At 51.7% G+C, this 14,387-nt stretch overlaps 6 protein-coding genes across 6 annotated transcripts; 3 read left to right on the top strand and 3 right to left on the bottom strand.

Annotated features, from left to right (window-relative positions):
* Positions 1 to 172: 172 nt before the first annotated feature.
* Positions 173 to 1,920, top strand: C8Q69DRAFT_505183 (hypothetical protein; the record flags this gene model as incomplete). The annotated part of the gene is made up of 2 exons (XM_028632677.1): positions 173 to 453; positions 504 to 1,920. The coding sequence occupies 2 exons, from the start codon at positions 173 to 175 to the stop codon at positions 1,918 to 1,920; spliced, it is 1,698 nt and encodes a 565-aa protein (XP_028488200.1).
* A 372-nt stretch (positions 1,921 to 2,292) lies between these two features.
* On the bottom strand, positions 2,293 to 4,827 carry C8Q69DRAFT_429370 (putative exonuclease; the record flags this gene model as incomplete). Its single annotated transcript, XM_028628468.1, has 1 exon — positions 2,293 to 4,827. Exon 1 carries the CDS (start codon positions 4,510 to 4,512, stop codon positions 2,293 to 2,295), a length of 2,220 nt encoding a protein of 739 aa, XP_028488201.1. The 5' UTR covers positions 4,513 to 4,827.
* Positions 4,828 to 5,022: 195 nt separating this feature from the next.
* C8Q69DRAFT_459333 (putative thioredoxin) lies at positions 5,023 to 6,246 on the top strand. The gene has a single exon (XM_028630065.1). The coding sequence runs from the start codon at positions 5,423 to 5,425 to the stop codon at positions 6,212 to 6,214; it is 792 nt and encodes a 263-aa protein (XP_028488202.1). The 5' UTR covers positions 5,023 to 5,422; the 3' UTR covers positions 6,215 to 6,246.
* Positions 6,247 to 6,499: 253 nt separating this feature from the next.
* C8Q69DRAFT_459336 (putative gamma-butyrobetaine hydroxylase subfamily) lies at positions 6,500 to 8,449 on the bottom strand. Its single transcript, XM_028630066.1, has one exon. The coding sequence runs from the start codon at positions 8,318 to 8,320 to the stop codon at positions 6,800 to 6,802; it is 1,521 nt and encodes a 506-aa protein (XP_028488203.1). The 5' UTR covers positions 8,321 to 8,449; the 3' UTR covers positions 6,500 to 6,799.
* A 169-nt stretch (positions 8,450 to 8,618) lies between these two features.
* Positions 8,619 to 10,183, top strand: C8Q69DRAFT_459338 (mitochondrial thiamine pyrophosphate carrier 1). Its single transcript, XM_028630067.1, has 4 exons — positions 8,619 to 8,808; positions 8,883 to 8,935; positions 9,001 to 9,154; positions 9,258 to 10,183. Exons 1-4 carry the CDS (start codon positions 8,776 to 8,778, stop codon positions 9,981 to 9,983), a joined length of 966 nt encoding a protein of 321 aa, XP_028488204.1. The 5' UTR covers positions 8,619 to 8,775; the 3' UTR covers positions 9,984 to 10,183.
* On the bottom strand, positions 10,184 to 12,437 carry C8Q69DRAFT_459339 (tubulin alpha chain). The gene is made up of 7 exons (XM_028630068.1): positions 12,272 to 12,437; positions 12,062 to 12,120; positions 11,841 to 11,991; positions 11,689 to 11,776; positions 11,564 to 11,635; positions 11,010 to 11,513; positions 10,184 to 10,943 (listed from the first exon to the last, which is right to left on the bottom strand). Exons 1-7 carry the CDS (start codon positions 12,281 to 12,283, stop codon positions 10,471 to 10,473), a joined length of 1,359 nt encoding a protein of 452 aa, XP_028488205.1. The 5' UTR covers positions 12,284 to 12,437; the 3' UTR covers positions 10,184 to 10,470.
* Positions 12,438 to 14,387: the final 1,950 nt, after the last annotated feature.

Below are 14,387 nucleotides of genomic sequence, written 5' to 3' on the forward strand. Positions count from 1 at the left end.
GGCGCTGGAACAACGCAATTGACCAGCCTCTTAGTCAGCGGTCGAGGCTCGTTCGATTTCCAGGCCGATGCTCCGCCTCTCGACAATGGTCTGTCTACTTACTCTCTGAAACTACAATTGCCCACGCCACGCCACGCCAGCAGTGTGCTTCACCCGGTATCCGACCTCCGTCATGGATCTCTCCCGGATAACGAGGCCTTCGGTCCTCTGCCAGTGTTCCCGCTGCTCAAGCTCTCTTGCGGCCTGCGAGAATGAGTGGGCCAAGCTCTCCAGCTCGTACTCGATTGCTGCGGGCTGGCTGAGCTTGGACATCAATCGGATCGCGATCTCATCTGAAAGGAAGCAGATCCCCTTGTCATCCGATCTGAGTCTGCTGCGTGGATGCATTCTCCAAGATATCACCTGCAAGCTCTGCGACCAGAAGCTGGGCGCAATATGCGACTTGAGCCATGGGTAGATTGACCCTGTACCTTCCTTGGTCGCGACTGTACTGACTTCAATAGGGCCAACATTTTCTGGAAGATGTCGAAGGTATCATTCCGAGAGATCGTCACCATGAGGACGGTAGACCCCATTTTCAAGGAAGGTCTCGTGGACAGCCTGTTGTATCCGAAGCAGGACGCGCAAAACGAGCCTGAAGCCAACCAAGACGCAGTCGCAGCGACCTCCAGCTCTCTGGAGACTCCAGGAAATAGCTCTTCTGTTCGACAGGAAATCCAGAACCAGGGATTGAATATCAACCGGATCTCGAGCTCTGTAGACACCTTGCACGGCACGATGACGGAGCTGAAACATGCTTTCACCGCGCTACGGATAGAGCTACACGGCCCGAACCGGGCTTCCCTCGAACCCGAAAGGGCCGATGGGGGCTTTGATATGCTGGCGACGGTCTTGAAGGAGCTCAAATGCAGGTCAGAGGAGGTGGACAGGCTAAGGCTTGAAAATGAAGCTCTGAAATTGAAGAACCGCTACTTGGAGGAACAGGCGACAAAGACCCCCTATTCTAATCCATACCTTCTGGAAAGCAGTACACCCATCAGAGTACGCAGCCCAGGACTACTAAATGAAAATGGAAAGCGTCCCTGGCTGGAAGCGCAACACAGTGTCCGGAGCAATCAAGTCCTGGACTCTTTCGACGAAGGAAATGAGCTCTCAGACACGACCTCCGTCGACGATATCGCTATGCACTCTGTGAAGATACCTCTAAATGATGTCGCAGAGCCAGACGCTCCATTGGAAGATGGCCAAGCCACTCCAAAACCATCTGGAGCGAACGGGAAGACTAAAGACCAAAACGCCCTCGACGCTATGGCTGAAGCAATCTATCACACTCATTTGGATCCCCAGCAACCAGCGAACAAAAGAAGACGACTTTCCCAGCCGACGGATTCCCGTCCTAACAATCCTAGCCAAGAACCGAAAAAGAGCGGACGACCACGTGGTCCTCGAAAGTCTACAGGCCAGACTACGAAGACAACTAATCAACCAGAAACGCCCAATCCGGCAGCACTGCGTGAGCAAGATCTCAACGTGAGTGCTGGCTCTCAGAAGGATGAGAATACATCGAATCCAACACCAGATGCTGCTGCGCCCAAATCGAAACCTCGCGGGCGGCCCAGCCGTGGAAAATCAGGGTCTACCAGCGGAACGCGTACGGCTAGAAATCCTGACGTGAGCACAGATGCTGCAGCCACCATTGAGAAACAACTCATACAAGCCGCCGCAAGCGTCGAAGATTCAACAAATGTGGATGTCCTAGATTCCCACGACCAGAATAGCAGAGAAACTCTTGACAACCCGAATCCTTCTCAGAAATCGGGGAAAGAAGATGCACGTGAACGACGAAAGGCGCAGGTAGCCGCGCGGGATGTGCTCGCCAAGATGGCTATGCAACGGGAAGAAGCAATGACGGAGGAGTAGGATAGTCACTATTGCTAACTATGATATATATTCAGTCTACGCATCGGCAGTGGTGTCATCAGGTTTGGGGTGATTACTTTGGTTATTATTCCAATCTTGACTATTTCGTTGTTCTGGTACATGGAAGTGGAATTTAACACCACCGATAGCATAGCATAGCATAGCATCCTCTTCAGTCTTACAGAAATCCGAATGAAACGCTCTTCTACCGCCATGAAGGCTTGCTTGTTCTGTATCCAAATCTCGGGGAAGAATTCCCAAATCTAAAACATCTATAACCAACCATTGGAAAGGACGAGGACAAGGACAGCGCTTGTACGGATATCCCATCCTGAAATGTGTATATCACTTCAGAGTAATGAATCACATATTTTATTTCACGCACATAAACCCACATCCTTCCCTAGCTCTCTCACATGCCTTTTTCAAGGCCTGTTCTTCTCGATCAGTCCATTTCACACTCAGCTCATCCCATGGTTTCCGTGACTGGAATTCTTCGCGGTATTTCTTGTGCAGGGACTGCAAACGGCCCACTTCACGCGGGTCGCCAGTTCCAGAGTATACGATGAACAGCGTGCAGGACGGGAGCGAATCGTATATTTGAGCAATGTTCGATACCGTGCGAGATACGGTTTGAGATAGCACCTCTGCTGGCGGATCAGATGCCGTGGCTCCAGTTGTGGTAGCAGACGTGGTGGGCGTGGTCTCCTCTGGCGGGGGAACTAGGCTCGTCGACTCGTTGGCATTGTTGGGGTCGGGACGGCGATTGCACCATCCGCGGAGGACTTCGAGCTCGCGGAGTCGAGCCCAGGTGAAATCGGTGCCTCCGGCTGGAATGGATGAGTCGTTCTCATCGCCGTTGACTGCCCTGTTCACGCCCGCTACGACGTCCTCGTCCGTGTTGCAACCGATTGCAACTGTTGCCTGCGAGCCGAAGCCACGCTCGGGACTGCCCCAGTCTACAACGGCGCCTGTACGTCCTTCGCCAGAGCCGACTTTCCCTGATTTAACTGAGCGGGATAGACGGCGAAAGATGCTCTCGTTGGAAGCATCGCTGGTGCCCCAGCGCTCGCCCTTCTCGCATTTCTGCTTGACGAGTTCGAGCACCGCACGCGCATCCTCGATTGAGTCGTGGCCAGCCATGCCCTTCTGGATTTCCTTGCCCAGATATTTCTGAGTAAGCCACTTGAGTCCGCACTTCAGAGGTGGTCCACGCGGGTGGGGGTAGATGATGGAGGTGTCGATGATGAAGGGATGCGTGAGCTTCAACGCATTTAAGTCGGAGTTTAGGGAGTGTCCGACAAGGACAGATCGCGGAGTAAGAATAGAAAGCAGCTTCTGCTGAATATCATGGAGAGTCGTAGTGACGGGATCCAGTTTCTCTTTAGTGATACCAGAGAATCGCGTCAGGTAGTCTATGACAGGTCTTTCGGGCTTGACAAGTTCATCCAGCACTACCTCGCCATCCCAGCTGACGAGACTGATACGAGTGAGCTCCGATTTTCCACCTTCAGTAATGCACATTTCACAGTCCAGAGCAAGTATTTGACGGCCAGCCGTCATGCTCCCTTGCTGAATCTCTGCTTCAGGTACATCGCCGTCAGCCAGGCTGGGGACATTCGTGTCAACCCAGCCTTCTTCCGCAGACGTTCCAGCTCGCTTGCGGGCCTCGAGATCTGCGTCCCGGTCCTTCTCGCTAGGGAAGAGCGCTGGGTGAAGTACGTAGTCATTCTCTCGGAGATCGCTGAGTGAGGCGATGAATGTCGTAACCGGGGTTCGTTGCGAAACGTAATTCTTGTCCACTCTTGGTGGTTTTGGCCCTTTACCCTGATTGCTGCTCTCTTTGGTTTTTGGCAAAGAAGATAACAGTATCGCCTGGAGAGGAGAGTGTACCTTGTTGTACTTCGAATCCCCAGGTGCCTTAACAGGCCAAACATGGGGAAACATATCAGCCAAAGGCTGCAACGGTTGGGGAAGTGTATCCTTTGAAAGTGGCTTTGGACTGAAGCGCTCAGATCGATCTCTCAGAGGTAGGCCTTGCTTCCACCTAACGAAGTCTTCGGCCTTTGGATCTTCTCCCTCATCCTTCCCATCGGCTTGTTTGGGCTCCTCTGCCTGAGTGGTCTCTTCCACTGGCTTTGGTTCCAACTGAATAGTACCGTCAAACATGCCCAGTTCAAGCCCGGGGACCATCAAAACAACGACCTTCCGAACATGACCTGAATGTTTCACAGAAATCCATTGGGGTGCAATACCATCCGCGAAGCAGTAGAGCAGCAGGCCTTGGAGGTCGGCAATGCGTATAGAAGATTGCAACTTGCCATGAATATATGTCAAAGTCGGATATTTGGTCTTCTCGCCATCAGCACCGCGTCTTTTCTTCACGGCTCTGGTCTCTGTGGAACCGTTCTGATCGACAGCTTTCTCTGTCTCTGCAGTGCTATCTGTCTGCTCTGATGCAGCTATTGAGGAAGCCTGGAGAGCTGAAAGAGTCTGAGCTACTCCAAATCCATTTGAGCCTTCGCTAGGGCCCATTGTCGGGTCATCCTCATCCCTAGTATCACCGCGCTTGCGTTTCTTTCCAATAGTCATGGCTGGCAGGATGCCGGCTGATTTGGGTCAGAAGAAGTCCTTCACTCCAAACAATCTATCATCGACTTCCAAAGTAAAAATGAAAGTACGACTGTTGCGTGGTTCAGAAGCCTCGTAGATCGCTCGATTGATATACAGGGCTTTAGAATTATTTCCCGTCTTCGATGTCCATGTTAGAATGGATTGGCCAGAATTAACGGGAGGCGAAAGTTGACTTTTATCTGTATCACGTGATGATAACCGTTCCACTGTCTGTTGCCCTTGGAATATATTGGCCACTACATTGACTTAGGCTCAAAGGCTGTTTAAATAAACTACTGCAATATTAGGATGGCTTTCTTTGAGAGTACCCTCTATGAAAAAACAGTTGCTGAACAATTGCTTTCTCAAATGGCTGACGAGCAACTTGCCGCTGATTGGACGTGATCATCAAATCGAATACTCTGCAAGAAACTGAACCTATAATTGATCTTTTTATTCTGTATTCCTGCAGAAATTCCATTAATAATACATGCACCATGTTTCTCCATAACCAACTAATTTACCATGCCATATCCATGAAGCTTGAGTATGGTAGTTACCCAGATGGCCAGTGAGGGCCGACGGCGATGGCGTCACTCCGCATCAACGATTCTCCGACCCCCGACGAGATTTCTCCGCGATCAGACGCCGCCGGATCGACAAGAACTCACAGCAATTGCCTCCCATTTGGATCTTATCTGATCCGACCATCTGTTCCCGGCTGCTGAGAAAATTCATCCTCTGGTATCCTCCTTCAGTATATTCGCCTCGTTGAAATACCTGCCCGAAAGTGTCCAGCCGGTATTGAGATATCCAGTTCACATCTCTCCTTTAGATACCCCTCCGTCCCCGCCATCGATTCTCACCTCCGCCACACGCGACCACCAACATGTCGACCCTCAGGGAGATTACATCTGAGTCCGACTTCACGTCGCACCTCGCCTCCCTTCAGCCCTCCACGCTCGTCGTCCTCTCTTTCCACACCCCATGGGCTGCACCCTGCGCGCAGATGCGCACTGTCCTTTCGACCCTCGCCGCATCCTACCCAGTCACAGACCCGCCCACCATCTCCTTCGTCTCCATCAATGCGGAAGAACTGCCGGATATTTCAGAGGAATATGACGTTACTGCAGTTCCCTTCCTCGTCCTTCTCCGTGACGGCAAGGTCCTTGAATCTGTAAGCGGCAGCGATGCTATCAAGGTCCGCGATGCAGTTGAGCGCCACGCCGGCAACGCCGCGGGTGGTTCCAAGACCGGAACAACGATCCCTCCTGCTTTGGCAGCTACTCCTCGTGTAGACGGACAGAACGGTGTCGCAACTGAGACCCCCGCCACAAACGGCACCTCTGCCACTCCAGCGCAGAGCAAGGAGCAGCTTTTTGCCCGTCTGGCAGAGCTCGTCAAGGCTGCGCCCGTCATGCTCTTCATGAAGGGAACCCCGAGTGCGCCGCAGTGCGGTTTCAGTCGGCAGCTGGTCGGCATTCTACGTGAGAATGGAGTGAAGTATGGGTTCTTCAACATCCTCGCGGATGAGGACGTGAGGCAGGGTCTGAAGGAATTCGCCGACTGGCCGACCTTCCCCCAGCTGTGGGTGAAGGGAGAATTGATGGGTGGTTTGGATATTGTAAGTCCTCCCAATTGCATTGAAAATCCCACATATCAACTTAGTTTGCAATACTAACCATTTATCGACGATACAGGTCCGTGAAGAACTCGCCGCTGACCCCGACTTCCTGAAGGAATTCGCCGTCAAGCCCGCTGCTACAGTTTCCTAAATGCGGAACTGATTTATCTGATTCTGCACGTATCCAGTACATACCCTCTTTCTGTGTCTTAGATCTCTAAATTCTCCGTTAGCGATGACGAGCTTTATTTGTTTATGATTTCCAATAAAATGTTGGTTGTGTTTAACAATATATTTGTTAGATAGCTCTCTAATGTTACCCAACTAGCTATTGCCTTGATATTTTTTTTTTTTTTTTGTCATGTTACATCATCACCATGGTTTGGTGATCTGGCACTGTACTCTTTTCCCATGCTATGCTAGTAGCATCGATCAATCAAAAGCCTAAGATGTTGAACCTTTTAAAGAGACGCCAAAGTAGATAGATAGTTCAGAGCGTATTTCCTTTTTTTCTTTCTCTTATCTCTCCTATGTGCAGGTTTATACATACAAAACGTTATGTTGATGGTCGAGAAGCATTCGCCGCCTTTACAGCGGTTTCTCCTCGAATGCGTCCAGTCCATAGCCTCGCTGAAGATCTGCTTATGACAAGTTGTCAATCTCATCATCGGCCCGGGTCTGATCGTAATTCCACGCGTCAGGCTGGGTGGCCTTGCAGACACGGAACCGGGACAGGACAGCGTCCTCATCTACATAGGCTCCTGCTAACCAGCGCTCACCTGTAGCGGTGTTGAACGACCGACGCGCATGCACAACACGGCGGTTCTCAAAGATCACACATTCGCCTGGGTTCAGCTTCAGCTCGAAGATGGCCTGCTCATCCTCGAGTTCCTTCGTGAAAGCTGCGAGCGCTTTTCTGAATTCCCGGAAGTTCTTACTCCACAGACCCGTACTTCCCTCAGGACGGAACGGGCCCTGGAATGGAGGCGAGTAGTTGATATGGCGGTAGTGCCTGGGACTGCTTGCACCTGGCTCTGCGGTCTCGATTACAGGCCATGAGTTGTGGTAGATCTGATCTTGGTGGACGTATTCGTAATTGAGTCGAAACTGCTGCAAGAGCTGCGCGGCACGTTCATTTTTCTTGTGCAACCGACTAGCTGCAGCGAAGGCATCCGAGAAGAGAGATTCACCGCCATCACAGGAGTTCTTCAGGCAGTGTAGCAGCTGGAAGCCCGGCGGGTCTTTCATGTACATCAAGTCCATGTGGAAACCGAGAAACTGATTTGTATATGCGACATTCTTGGCCTGGGGTACTGTCCGAACGTCCCACGTTAGCCCGTAGAAGGAATTGCGCAGCGGTCCCATCCTTGTCGCAATACGCTCGACCATCTCGCGTGAGTCGGGGATGTCCTTGACGAAGATCAGACCGAACTGCGCCAATCTCCGCATAGCGGTCGCGAATTTCGCATCATCATTCACGTAATCGTCGAACGAGATCCAGTGCTGATCACGCTGCATCCGCTCTCGCTCCCAGAAGATCCTGTGGCGCGAAGCAGTCGCATTGCCCACGCTGTAACTAGCTGGAGACCTCAGGAATTCCGCACTGTACGTGGAAGTGTGAGATTCATCATAACCAGTGATGTCGTTCCTCCACTTTATCTCCAGTTGCTCACCATCCCATTTCACACTCCGTGGCGTGATAGTCAATGGGATATCGGAGGTCCGGAAGCTGCGCTGCTTCGAATGTGGATCAACACAACGCTCACAGGAACAAGCATCGCGCAGCGTTGCATAGTCTACGCCTCTCTGAATCTTCTGCCCTTCCTTCCCCGCCAGCTCAACACGCAAAGTGGTCTGTTGCAGCGTAATCCCCTCAGGTGTGTCGCCCTCTAGCTCGGGAACTGGTCTTCTGCGAAAGGAGAAACTCCTGGGAGAGGTTTTTTCTTGATTTTGTTTCTGCACGGGATCGTCGTGTGCCACTGGGATCTTCCGAATAGGCGTGTCGTTTAACTCCCCAGGCCCATGTTCACTCTCCTGTGCCGCCCGTCCGGGTATAGATTGTTGGATATTCCGGCGGGCAATGCTATAGCCGGGAGAATAGCATTGAATGCGAGATGGCGCACGCTGCGCCGGGCGCAATAAAGCCCTGAATGATCCTGACATTTCAATTGCCGCGTGCGAGTTGTAAGAGATGAGGAATGCAGCGGAGGTAAGAAAGGAAGAAGATCAACAGGAGGGGAGCTTAAAAGTACGGACCTCGGGAACTTCCGCTCTGGGAAAGCATAGATAGCATATTACTGTCTGATACCTACGTTACGTTTTCAACGGCGCGGATAGCAGCGTAAGTATCGTAGCTACCGTAATCATAATACACCGCGTGCGTGGATCCCGCGACGTCACCGGAGGCTGGACCTGGGAAAGACCGAAAGGAGAAAGCTGGAATTTCCCCGACGCAAGCGGAGCATTATTTCTGGTATCAACAAGCAACATCAACACCAGGTTTTGTTTTTTTTTTCCTCTCCTCTTCCACAGTCGCGTCTCAATGTGCTATCACGCTCAATAATAATTCACACACACACACTCCTTCTCTTGAGGATTCTCCTTCAATAATCACATGCATGTCGGGCGGTGGAGAACACCTGAAAGATGAGGTATGTCAGATAACAACTGTTCGTTGCGCAACCCTGAAGAAGTCCATACTAACCGATTTCCCTGCGGAAAATAGGGCACGAGACGGCAAGTCGTCCTCGCGGGCGGTATAGCTGGTCTGGTCTCACGGTACGAATCGATCGCATCCATCCTTTCTCGAATCTCGCAGAACGGCCAACTGATAAGGAGTCCAGCTTTTGCATTGCGCCTCTCGATGTCGTTAAGATCAGATTGCAGTTGCAGATCCATTCGTTATCGGATCCTTCTTCGATCCATGGCCTCAAAGGTCCGGTGTATAAGGGGACGCTCCCTACAATGCGAGCGATCATCCGTGAGGAGGGATTGACTGTACGTCTTATCCATCTTTACGTGCGCAATTGCTGGAAACAGATAGATTGCGAAATGGCTTAGAGATATGTATCTGGGCTGACAAAATTGATTGTTCCAATAGGGGCTTTGGAAAGGCAACATTCCCGCAGAACTCCTCTACGTCTGCTACGGCGGCATCCAATTCACCACCTACCGTACAACAACCCAAGCGCTGTCGAAACTAGACCCGCACCGCCTACCTCCCTCCGTCGAATCTTTTATCTCAGGCGCCTTCGCCGGTGGTGTTGCGACCGCAGCCACTTATCCTCTTGACCTATTGCGCACGCGCTTTGCAGCGCAGGGGAAGGAGCGTGTCTATACCTCCCTCTGGTCCTCCGTACGGGACATTGCTCGGTACGAGGGGCCGCTGGGCTTTTTCCGCGGATGCAGTGCAGCTGTCGGACAGATTGTGCCATATATGGGCCTTTTCTTCACAACATACGAGACCCTACGGCCATCAATGGCATCGTTCAACGACTACCTGCCCTTCGGATCCGGGGATGCCGCCGCCGGTGTAGTCGCGAGCGTGCTGGCCAAGACAGGCGTATTCCCATTGGATCTAGTCAGGAAGCGATTGCAAGTGCAGGGGCCAACCAGGTCGAAATACGTGCACGCGAATATCCCGGAATATCGCGGAGTTTTCAAGACAATCCAGCTGATCCTTCGGACACAGGGGGTACGCGGGTTGTATCGAGGCTTGACCGTGAGCCTGTTCAAGGCGGCACCCGCAAGCGCGGTCACTATGTGGACATATGAGCACGCCTTGAAGACTCTTCGCGAGATGGATATCGCGAGCGAGAAAAATTAGATTTCTTTTGTTCCTTTTTACCTTTTCTTCCCGGCGTTTTTTCACTGTTTTCCTTTTTAACTTTTGCAGCACCACATGTACAACACAACACAGATAAGAGCGTTCGTTGTTAGTTTCTTTCTTTTTACTACTGGGTCTCAACCCCAGCACCGGATAGATATATAAAAGAGGTACGATAGAAGACCATATCTAATTCTTAATCAATTTCTTTGTTCTTACAGCTACATGCAACTCGATGTCACACATGCCCAGAAAGGTTAGAAAGAAAAAGTCTCGAATAGAAGGAGCTGGAACCGCAAAAGCAGAAACAATAAAGGGCTGTCTTTCTCGACTGGTCCCGAAGGAGAGGAAAGATGATGTCCAAACACACAAGGGTATGGTTCCATTCACAGGAAGTATAAGACACACCAAGCCATTTGGGGGGGAATATGGGAACAGCGAATGGCCAGAAATATTCTTCAAAATTACGCAATCATCATCACTCCGATTAGTATTCGACACCCTCCTCGTCTTCCTCGGGACCGAGGTTGTCGCTCGCGACCTCCTCGTAGTCCTTCTCGAGGGCGGCCAGATCCTCGCGGGCCTCCGAGAACTCACCTTCCTCCATACCCTCACCGACGTACCAGTGGACGAAGGCACGCTTGGAGTACATGAGGTCGAACTTGTGGTCGAGACGGTTCCAGGCCTCGGAAATGGCGGTCGTGTTGGACAGCATGCTGACGGAGCGGTCGACAGGCGCCAGCTCACTGTCGGGGACACGCATGGGCTTCTGGTAGTTAATACCGATCTTGAAACCAGTCGGGCACCACTCAACCAGGTTGAAGGACGCCCTGGCCTTGACGGAGGCAATGGCCGCGGTGCAGTCACGGGTGACAACGTCACCACGGTACAGCAGAGCCACGGCCATGTACTTGCCGTTGCGGGGGTCGCAGACAACCATCTGGTTGTTAGGCTCGAAGCCTGTGGTAAAAGATTAAAAGTCAGACAGCTACTTAATATCATGGGTATAAATGGTCCAACACGTACACTGGAAGGTCAAGTCGGAGACCTTGAAGCTCTCGTGGGAGCTCTTGTTGCTGGAGACAACAGGAGCGTAAGAGATCAGAGGGTAGTGGATACGAGGGTACGGGACCAGGTTGGTCTGGAACTCGTTGAGGTCGACGTTCAGGGCACCGTCGAAGCGCAGACTGGAAGTGATGGAGCTGACGACCTGAGCGATGAGGCGGTTCAGGTGCTCGTAGCTGGGACGGGGGATGTCAAGGTTACGACGGCAGATGTCGTAAACAGCCTCATTGTCGACCAGGAAGGTACAGTCAGAGTTCTCGATGGTGCTGTGGGTGGACAGGACTGCATTGTAGGGCTCGACAACGGCCGTAGACACCTGGGGGGCAGGGTACACAGCAAACTCGAGCTTGCACTTCTTGCCGTAGTCCGTGGCAAGACGCTCCAGCAGGAGCGCACCAAAACCGGAACCGGTACCACCACCGAAGGAGTGGAAGATCAGGAAGCCCTGCAGCGAGGTGCAGTTGTCTACACAGATCAGCCCAACGCCATTACATCTCCAGGGGCAGGAGACCTACCGGCCATACGGCGAATACGGTCAATAACACCATCAGCCAGCTCCTTTCCGATGGTGTAGTGACCACGAGCATCTGCACATATTAGCGGGGACGTTCCTCCATCGAGTCCAAAGGTTTCTCCATACAGTTGTTGGCAGCATCCTCCTTGCCGTTGATCAGCATCTCTGGGTGGAAGAGCTGGCGGTACTCTCCAGTGCGAATCTCATCGACAGGCTGCGACAGTCAGCCAATGTGCCCCTCCTGATTTTTCTTTTGTCTCCATGCGTGCAATGCGTACCGAAGGGTCGAGGTCGACGAAGATAGAGCGAGGCACATATTTGCCGTTGCTAGTCTCGGTGAAGAAGGTCTCGTAGGAGCCAGTTTCACCAATGTCGCCCGCGTCAGGGTCCAGGCGACCATCAGCCTTCAATCCATGTTCCAGCAGGTACCTAACCGAAGCAATCAGTTTGACTTGATACTCTCAGGACACTGAAGGTGGAATGGCGGTGAAACACATACAGCTCCCAAGCGCTGTTACCCAGCTGGATACCGGCCTGACCGATGTGGATGTGGCAGATCTAAATATATATAGATATATATCAGTATACTGGGCGTATCAAAGATGTTGCTGTCGTGTTGAATGGCTCGAACGCTCCCCGCAGAGCATGTCGATATGCGCTCAGGGGTTCAACGGGGGGAAGTAAATATCAACATTCCGTGCATTCGTACCTCGCCTCTCATGATGAATGATGGTAGTGCTAATTGCAAGAGAAAAACACGGCGGTCAGCTTAGACGTCCAGCGTCAACCACGTCGAGATCAAGACGAACCTGAATGAGAAAAATAAAATCCCAGATGGAGAGATGGAGAATAAAGGTGAGCTGGAGACGTAGAGGGGGCAGACCGTGCCAGCGGTGGGCTGCCCGTCAACAAGCCTCGCGAACCAGCCAATGAGCGGCTGCCAGCTGCCCCTGACCAGCCAGCTCTACCACGGCTCGCAACAGGCACTCCCGATGCTCTTCCATGGCTATATATACAGCTAGATAGAGCAAGTAGCTATCTGTATCAGACGCTGGCTGCAAAAATGACTCTCGTGTCCGACAGCTGGTGACATGTATAGCTAAGGCCTGCGAGACATTCTGTCGGGAATGCACGTGGGAACGTGGTATGGGCGGGCGGAATGCGGGTTTCCCTCGTGCGCCCCGGACGTTGAGAGAGCAGATTCAGGCTTCAGCAGAGAGTACGGAGTAGTTATGTATACTCCGCTTAACTAGTTCAACCTCTATTCTTGCTTTGATAATAACCCCGTGTCTAATCTCGTCCAACTGGCGGGCCACGATTGGGAGATCTAGGTGCCTCAGGCCCGAGAAAGAATGCCCGCCACCATGAGAGAGCATCTTATGTTCCCATACCTAACAACAGCCGATGAAGAACCTCCAATCTTCTCCATACGACGTCTCCATCATAATATCTTCCGTAAATCTTGCGCCTCTAACGATCACGGCGCTGCGGAGAAGCAAAGCATCGACGACCCCCGGAACCGGATTGTTCTCAATTAACTGACATGGCTCAATGGACAAGACGCAAGATCTCCAAAAACGGTGCATACAACCAGATCGCTGCTGGATGAACCGTGCTACGCTAGAAAACGTCCTGCTTTCCATTGCGGAGTATTCAAGTTCCTAAAGGGTCTCTGAACGAGGAGTGGTCAAGGCTTCATCACCGTCCTGGAAATTGGACTCGAAGTCGACCGTCTGTTGATTCTCATCTGTGGATAAAAGCATCCTATGCGAAGACTCGAAGCACTGCTTGGCATGAAACGAACACTCTCCTATGGTTGGTGCGGTATGATGGGATCTTCATTTTCACAGTCGAAGAGACCAAGTTCACAGGGCAAATATTGCCGATGCGGAACGAATCCGATTCAGCGTCAATTCCTCGCTTCTTCTCTGATAATGGAATGGGTAAACTAGCAGATCTTGGGCGTGGTACGTAGTTAGATAGTGCACATCTCGATTACGGGCTGCGCTACACGCAAAGATCAGCGCTCCCTCGGCTGGCATCGTTTTTGGAAGCTGTAATTTGTTTTTATTGTTACTTGTTCATGCACTCGACTTCACGGTCTAGGGGGACGTTCCTTAGTGAACTGACTAGGGCAATAAAGCGAAAGTTTATTCGACTCGTAAAACTCCGCTTCCATTCACATCCAACCACACCATACGGTCATCACATGGCTGCATCTGTAGGTGATCGAATGCGGAGAAAATACTATCAACGAGAGGACGTGGTACTGTACAATTTACACCAGTATAGCAGGGTTATAACCATCAAAACGACTGATCTGCTGACGTGAACCACAAAGGAAGCCTCGCTCGAAGTTACCGTCATTCAGTAAGCCACATTGCTCTTGGCAATGGGCGTCATAGCAAGGAACTCTGCGTGCGTATCGAGTCCCAGGGTGACGAAGACGACAAATGGTTTCCACGTCGATACCAGGGAAATTCTCGAGGTCAGGTAAGTAGAGCCTGATATTGAGAGTAGATAGAATGTACGCAGCGGACGGTCGTACAGCCTTTCCCTACCTTCGGTTCTGCGGTCCGTTGGAGAAGTCGCCTTTAATCCTGGAGAAGTCGGTGTGGTGGATGGATGGTAGTAGTAGTAGACTAGTCAACTTGCGAGCGAAAAAAGAAAGTTACCCGCGACTCCGATAGTCAGCGATGATCCGAAACAGCTCTGGAGACTAAAATAACCTATTGCCGGTTATCTTTCTGTTGGGTCCTCGCTTAACTATCTGCCGTCTATCATAGCGTCGGATCCCGTCCCAAGACGCTGTACTCCGTATACAG

This window comes from Paecilomyces variotii, assembly GCF_004022145.1.
Source record: "Paecilomyces variotii strain CBS 101075 chromosome Unknown C8Q69scaffold_2, whole genome shotgun sequence".
Taxonomy (NCBI): Eukaryota; Fungi; Ascomycota; class Eurotiomycetes; order Eurotiales; family Thermoascaceae; genus Paecilomyces; species Paecilomyces variotii.